We start from the raw sequence: 7,696 nt of genomic DNA, 5'->3' as shown, positions 1-7,696 counted from the left end.
AATATAACTTTTTGACTTTTTAACTAAAAAGATAAGTCCCCAAACAAGGCCTAAATCTCGAGGGAGTTATATGTAATTTATCCTAGAATTTTTTATAAAACAAAGTCTACAATTAAAAAAAAAAAATCAAAATAATTGCAACTGCCACGACAACATAGTGAACCAAACAAACAGACTGCCACGACAACATAGGAAAGTATGACCAAGCCTTTTACCGAGGCTTCAATCAAACGACTTCTCTATCAACCACAAAAACCACAACCACCACAACAACAGACAACGAACAATGACGACTACCAAGGACGAAGATCCCGTAGTCTTTTACGCCCCTATTCCCACCAATCCCGACAACAGCAACCAAAACTATGTCGTCTTACCGCTCTACCCCCACTCCCACCTCCGCCGCCGCCACAACCACCACCACCACCACCGCTACCCGAGCCTCTCCCGGTGCGTCGGCGTCGCCGCCGCCTTCCTCCTCCTTTCCACCGCCGCCTTCCTCCTCTACCCCTTCGACCCCCACCTCTCCCTCGTCCGCATCCACCTCAACCACATCCAAATCCTAACCTCCCCTCAACTCTCTCTCGACCTCTCTCTCTCTCTCACCCTCCGAGTCCTCAATCGCGACTTCTTCTCCCTCGATTACTCTTCTGTCCATGTCACAATCGGCTACCGAGGTCGTGAGCTAGGGTTCGTCACTTCCAATGGCGGTCACGTTAAGGCTAGAGGATCGTCCTATGTGAACGCCACGCTTGTGCTCGATGGATTTGAGGTGATTCATGATGTTGTCTATTTGATTGCGGACTTGGCCAGAGGTACGATTCCTTTTGATACTGATTCAGAGGTGAATGGCACGGTTGAGATCTTCTTCATTGATGTTCCGATCAAGGTATGTTCTTTTTTTGGTTCTGGTTTTTTTGATTTATTTGTGGACAAATGGATTGAGGGTTTTGAAGAATTGGGAACAAATATGTGTAACGTTTGAGTGATATGATTATATGCATTTGTTGTCTACTTTATGGTAAAGCTTTTTTTGGGTAAATTATACTTTGCTCCTTTTATGTTTAGCCATTTCTCACTTTGGCACTTGAATTCATATTTCCAGTTTTTCCCAATTAACTCGTTTCTTAGTTGGCGGTTTTTTCGAGTGGAGCGCTTAATGGGTGCCAGAAGATGACCAAGTGTCCTATTGGAAGTCTGCCAGTTATGAATTGAATTTGATCTAACTTAAAAATATTTCTAAAAAGTGATGAATTATACATGCCATATGCCTCCTTGTGAAGCTCTCATTCTTTCAAAATCCAATGAAATTAACAAGATTTTTTTCTTTTTTTTTTTTTTTGGGGGGGGGGGGGGGGGGGGGGGGGGGGGAGGGCCTTTGAGAGACAAACATTTGACTCTGCTTCTTGTAAGACTAAGAACAATAGTTTTGTGGTTTGGGATGAACTAGTTAGGGTTTATAGAGAATTGAAGTTCTAGCCGGCTGTTTTCGATATGATTCTGAAGGTTAATGCTAAGAAGGGTTTGACAGAAAATGCCTTGTATGTGTTTGACAAAATGGGTAAGTTCGTTCGTGTGCTGAGCTTAGGGTCTTGTAATAGTTTGCTTAATAGTTTGGTTAAAAATGGTGAATGGTACACTGTATTTTGTGTTTATGATCCAATGAATAGCGTTGGAATTGTTCCGGATGTATATAGTTTTAATTCCTATTTTTTTTCTGACACATCGACATAGTCCATATTAACACATGCCTGTATTCTTTGAAGTAATTTAATGCACAATTCGAATGGATTAACTAAGAAAACACATTAAGTTGGAAGTAGGAACGGGAAGAGTCTGTATCAACTAGGACTTATGCCAGTTAGTTTGTTGTTGAATTTGGTTTCGTCTTTCTTTTTTTGTGTATTTACATGTATTTAGTCTGATTGAGGTATTGAGGTGTTTTGGCAGGACAAGGTGAGAAATTGCTCAAATGTCATTTCCAATTTAGTATGGAAAACTCATGTTAGAAATTGGTGGTGTATTTACGATCTGATTTGGAAAACAAAATTAACCCTATAAAACATATAGGAAGCTTCCTAGTTGTACGTTGTTATCAACAACACAGGAAAGATTTACATTGCGGAGGTGTTAATGAAAATATTTTATTAAACCTTGTTGGCTTCATTTAATGATGATAGATTACTGAAGCCATTCTCTCCCTCATATGCACAAACATCTGTGTTGTTTTGAAGAAGCATAAAAATTAGATTAGCTTTTTTGGGAGAGAAGAAAATTTGCATGAATTCTGTTTGCTCAGATCTCAGTGTATTTAGAACTTCTTGGGTTGGTGGCTAATTTTGACAACTTGTGTTTTAGATGAATGTTTGTACATCACTAAGTGTGTGTATGAATGGCTCATTTTCAATATGGATAGCATATTTTGTAATATACCCATAGCCAACAACTGGTTTATAATAGCAGAACAAGGTTATTTAAAGCTTTTAAAATCTGGAGGTTGTAGATTAAGCTGGACTAAAGTTGATACCTGTAAAACAAGTTCAATTAGTTTATTAAGACTGAATGGAACTAGGGTAGCCAATTGGTTCTCATGCATGCTTTTTGAGGTGGTTAAATGCATGGAGAAGTTTAATGAATGCTGATGGTATGTGGTTGTGAGCTGGTTCCCCCACTTCTCTTCGGTTAGGGAAAACATGAACTGGTCTTCTTTGAGCGTTTTGAAAAAGGCGGATGGAGGAATACACACAATATGAAGGTGGTCAGTGAATGAGTTGATACAATCATGCTTTAATCTTTGTAGTTCTCTTCTTGTTCTTTTTCTTCTTTTTTTTTTTTTTTTTTTTTTTTTTTTGGATAAGTCAGTTTTTTGTAGTTTTGTTATGTTATATTACATTTAATTTGTTTTGGCATAATTTTTAATTTAAATGAATCTACTCTGAACTTTATGAGGAAAATCTTGATATGTCAGTGCATGCTGGGCTTTGATCAAGTTATATTAACTTGTTATGAATGTCTTTTAAATCATCTGTAATATATTTGTGTATTAACATGCTTTTATTACTCATTACCTTAATAAATGGTATACTACTAGTATGAGTGAGTTTTTCTTTTCTTTTTCTTATTATAGCAATGCCAATTAATTCGTTATATGCTCGTTTCTTTTCTTCTGCCTATATTAGAAGTTTCATCTTCTTTCTCAATGATTTAATATTATTTTCTTCAAATTTTCACCAGGCAACAATATCATGTGAAGTTTTTGTAAATACAAACAACCAAACAGTTATTCGTCAGAATTGCCTACCTCAGGTGAGGAACTTATACTTTCTTAGTAGGTTTATCTTGTTGTACCCAACTGAATTAAATATGTTCCAAGAGTATTCCTAGCTGCTGGCTATGATCCTCCCATTGTATATCCAAGATTGGTCCAATTCACATGTTTGGTATGGTATTTCATACTTGGGGTAGACATTTGGTGACTCTTGTTAGCCCTTGTTCCCCATTTTCATAGTTCATCTTATCCAAATTTGCAATGGGCATAGCCATCTCTTCACAAAAACTACAATTGTAATTTACTCGATACTGTTCTTGTTTGAAATGCTGTGCATGCTCAAACATAAAATGGGAATTGGATGGTTGGCCAAAGCAGTTATGAACATACCTTTGTCATTGATATTTATTAGCCAACAGGAAGTTGTATGGAAACTACGTCTTTGACTTCAGAGAAACGTAACCTAAAGCAGTTAAATTAAGTTTGCTATCAAAGGCTTTGTTTGATTTTGCAGTAACCGTTGTAGATATAAAAGGAGACTGAAAATCATCTCAGATATGCAGTGAAGTGAAAGCACGGAGTCTTGTCCTTTTGGCAAACTTGACTGTTCAGTATGTGGATCTGACCTGCTTATGATTGAATGCATATTGGCCATAAGTGTTATCACGCAATTTATCAAGATGATTTACTTCATTAATAGAAGAGCTGATACCTCTGTTAAATCTCTTTTTCATGTACAAACTTGTACAACTAATTATAGCAGTAATAGTTGATACAAGTTCCTTCAGAAAATTGTAATGAGTGGAATTATGCACAATGTGGGTGTCAAGCTTTCTTTCCCAATAAAAACTGAGAAGCAACTTTCTGAAGACAAGTCTATTCCTCAGTAAGGTAAAATATAAAGTAAGAATTTTTTGGTTGAGTGCTTTGCATGGAACTGAGGGTTGGCAGCCGGCTGACCCAGCCCGCAAAATTGGTGCCCAAGCCCACCCTTAGGCTATGCCCGCGGTTTTTTTTTTAATGGCAGTCTGGACCAGCCCAAGCCCAATGGGCTTGGCCTAGGCAGGCTAGCATGTTGGGCTGCAGGCTAAGCTCAACAGGCCAAGATACAGGTTTATTTTGGTTTTTTTTTTTCCCTATTTTTTGCTGGGCTCACCAGCCAAGCTGGCAGGCCGCCTCTCACAGGCCAAGTGGTTGGGCTGCCCTAGGTACAGGCTTGGGCTGGGTACAAGCCTGTTGGGCCGGGCTGCAAGCCTTTAGGCCAAATAATGCGCACCTAAAAGTTTAACCTAAATTCAAAGTTTCTAAAAGGTTTTTATATTGCTCAATCAATAGAGATTCCATGGAAATGATATTTTGTATTTTTTTTTTAAATGTATCACTCACTTAGCTTGGGTGGGGTCTTTTTCTACAATTTCATACGACTTGTGCAATTCTGTTTAGGATTTCATGCAATGCCCTTTCAAATTGCAGTATGTGCAACGGTGAAGTCACTCTGTCATAAGTCCCACTTTGGAGGTTATAATATAGAACAATGACAACTTTAAAATTCTGTCTTTTTTGTTTTGTTTTTTTTGGGTTCTTTAGCCTCTTACAAAGGAAGTGTGAGAGGTTAAAAGTGGAGTGGTAATATCATTACTTATAAAAACATATGTAATAATCGTGTTACGGACCCCAAAACCCACTTGTTAGGGGGAGGTGAGTCATTCGGTGCTCCTTTTTGTTTTATTTTTGAGGAATCAAGAACTGCAGTAAAAAGGTATTGCTACATGCACGAATTAGTGTATTAACTAGTATATTAACACTAATTATGATATTATTATTGACCTCACTTATTAATCACATTATAATACCAAAAATCTCTTAAATTATGTCACATCATCAATTAGTACACTAGTTAGTATACTAATTAATGCATATAGCATTATTCGCAGTAAAATAGCCGCGGGGGGGGGGGTCGTGAAGATTGAAACCTGCAAATTTTGGTGCTTCTTAATTTTTATTTATTTTCATAAGCAAGAACTGCAGTATAGTAGCTGGGGGTGGAATGAAGTTCGAACCTGGGAGGTAGCGTCAGAAAATGCACGTTACTCATGCCTGCTAATGCTGGCACTGGGCCTGTGCCTTGTCTTTACCCGGTGCAATTTTTTGGTGCCTGTAATTTCTGTTTTACAAATAACTGTGGGTTACAAATCTGTGTGCTGCTGAGTCTTTAAGATGAAACTTGTTAGTGGATAGACTCAATCTGAGTTGAATCACAATCTTGGCTGGATTGGAGGGAGAGGTTTTAGCTGGCAGGCGAGAGAGAGAGAGAGAGAGAGAGAGAGAGAGAGAGAGAGAGAGAGAGAGAGAGCATCTTGGTTTTGTAGTATGTGTACTGGTTGAAATCAAATGAAACATACCATTCCATAGTAGTCCAATTTGTACTAAGAACCATTGAGGAAGAAGCTAACAATTAAAAAAAAAAATATTGCCCTTTCCTTAAACAAGCTTAACAAGATGTTAACTACTCCTTGATGCAGCTTGTATTAGGCCACCACCACCACGACCACCCCAGACATACTCATCGTGATGGTGCCTGCACCGGAATGACCCTGGGTGCCTTGTAGGTGAACAAACACACTGGTTCAACCTGCCTCCACCACCCTGCGCTGCTGCTTCAACCGCAATTCCCGGTACCCGCCCAGTTGCCGTTGGCCTCCGAACCACCACAGGCCTCTCTAGAACATTCCATCTGCGCTGCTGGGCCAAGTCCCGGAGACTTGTTAAAGGCAAACCTGGGTGACACATCTTTTTTTTCCTTTTCTACTATCTTCTCTTTCTTCCTCCTCTGCTTTATATTCTTGTTTTGAGGAGGGATTGATTAAAAGGAATGGCTTGAAAAGACAGAGAATGCTTGGTTTAAGGCATTATATGAGTAGGAAAGGAAAGGAAAGGAAAGGAAAGGAAAGGAAAGAGAGGTGGCTAAGTAAAGTTGGGTATAAAGAGCTTTTTTTTAGGTCAGATTCTCACAGAAGGTATGCTTTTCTTGAAAGCTTTTGTCCATGACTGTGTGTGTTGTGTAGTGTTGTGTTGGTTAAGCTGGTGGTGAGAGACTCATCTGAAAAATGAGTCACCCACACCTCACTTGCCTAACTGTGGCCTGAGATGTTGTGATTATATGTGGTGACCCACCACACTTCCCACGATCAAGCCCTACGTGTGATTTGTCTGTTGGCAACACATTAGTGGTGCCGGCTATTGGGTCCTCTGTGCAATCCTAATAGACCACTACGTCATCACAATAATTTTTTTTTGAAAGTTTGTGTCACAGAATATTTAGCGTAACTTTTACATAAAAATAATTTAAATAAATTAAAAGGCGTTGATTATTGAGAAACTAGAGGGGATTATTTTTAGTTTATATTATTATCAATTTTCAGGGTGCAAAATTATACCAAACATGCCCTTATTCAAATTGTAACAACATTAGAGTGTGAGACAAAGTTGTTTATAGTTTTTTTTTTTTTTTTGAGAGTGACATACTATTTGATACAAATTGTGTCTATAACTTATTAGGCAGAAATAGTTTAAATAAGTTGAAAAAAAAATGATTTCTAAAAGTTGAGTGGGGGGTATTTTTGATTTCTGTTTTTGCATTATCAACTTTTAACTTGTAATAAATTATATCAAAAATTACCAAAGAATTAAAATAGAAAATGAAAAAAGAGAATCTGAAGTACCTTTTCAATAGCTTAAGCTAGAAGGGCACCATTTCTCTCGTGCTTCAACTTTACTCGAATCTTTCATTAGGGATTCCATTTATATATATATATATATATATATATTGGGTTCTTTGAGAGATTGGTTTGGGAGAATAATTTGACTTTTTAAGGTATTATTATTAATTTTTTTTTTTAAGAACTTTTTTCATAACCCATACATTCCTCTCTTTTCTTTAAACAAATGAACGACGAACATAGTTTTTAAGAATTTATTATGAAACAATTATAATGAAATAAAATAATTATAATTATTACATTAAATTAAATTAATTTTTTTTATTTATAATTATAGGTCTTGGAAGATGAATTTCCTTTTGTGGTCATGCTCTTTATTTTTATTTTTTAAAACTTTGATTGCATGTGTTTTATGTGCACAAGGATTGTGTTTTTTGTGGAGAGAAGTGGGTGGAGCTCATGTTGTTCCTAATCACATTGTGAATAAAAAGTTCCTTCCATTTTGGATTCTAGCATACATGGTCGGTGGTTTCACTGCTCATGAGAGAGAGGGGAGAGAGAGAGAGTCCAATAACAGATCTGGTTGGGTTTAATTAAGAGTTAATTATAATAAGATGTTCAATTATTAACGAATATTACTTTATTCTCTTATTTATCAACTCATGCATTTTGACTTTTCTATGCTACTTTCAGACCACCTCAAAAATGA

The 7,696-nt window shown here is 37.2% G+C and overlaps 1 protein-coding gene across 1 annotated transcript; it reads left to right on the top strand.

Annotated features, from left to right (window-relative positions):
- The first annotated feature begins 203 nt into the window (after window positions 1-203).
- LOC114298369 (Late embryogenesis abundant (LEA) hydroxyproline-rich glycoprotein family) lies at window positions 204-6,271 on the top strand. Its single transcript, XM_028242931.2, has 3 exons — window positions 204-889; window positions 3,235-3,306; window positions 5,791-6,271. The coding sequence occupies exons 1-3, from the start codon at window positions 287-289 to the stop codon at window positions 5,875-5,877; spliced, it is 762 nt and encodes a 253-aa protein (XP_028098732.2). The 5' UTR covers window positions 204-286; the 3' UTR covers window positions 5,878-6,271.
- The last annotated feature ends 1,425 nt before the right edge of the window (window positions 6,272-7,696 follow it).

Source organism: Camellia sinensis, chromosome 5 (assembly GCF_055761805.1).
Source record: "Camellia sinensis isolate YWXY chromosome 5, ASM5576180v1, whole genome shotgun sequence".
NCBI lineage: Eukaryota > Viridiplantae > Streptophyta > Magnoliopsida > Ericales > Theaceae > Camellia > Camellia sinensis.
The sequence above is the reverse complement of the archived record's forward strand: the minus strand, read 5'-3'. Positions and strand labels throughout refer to the sequence as shown.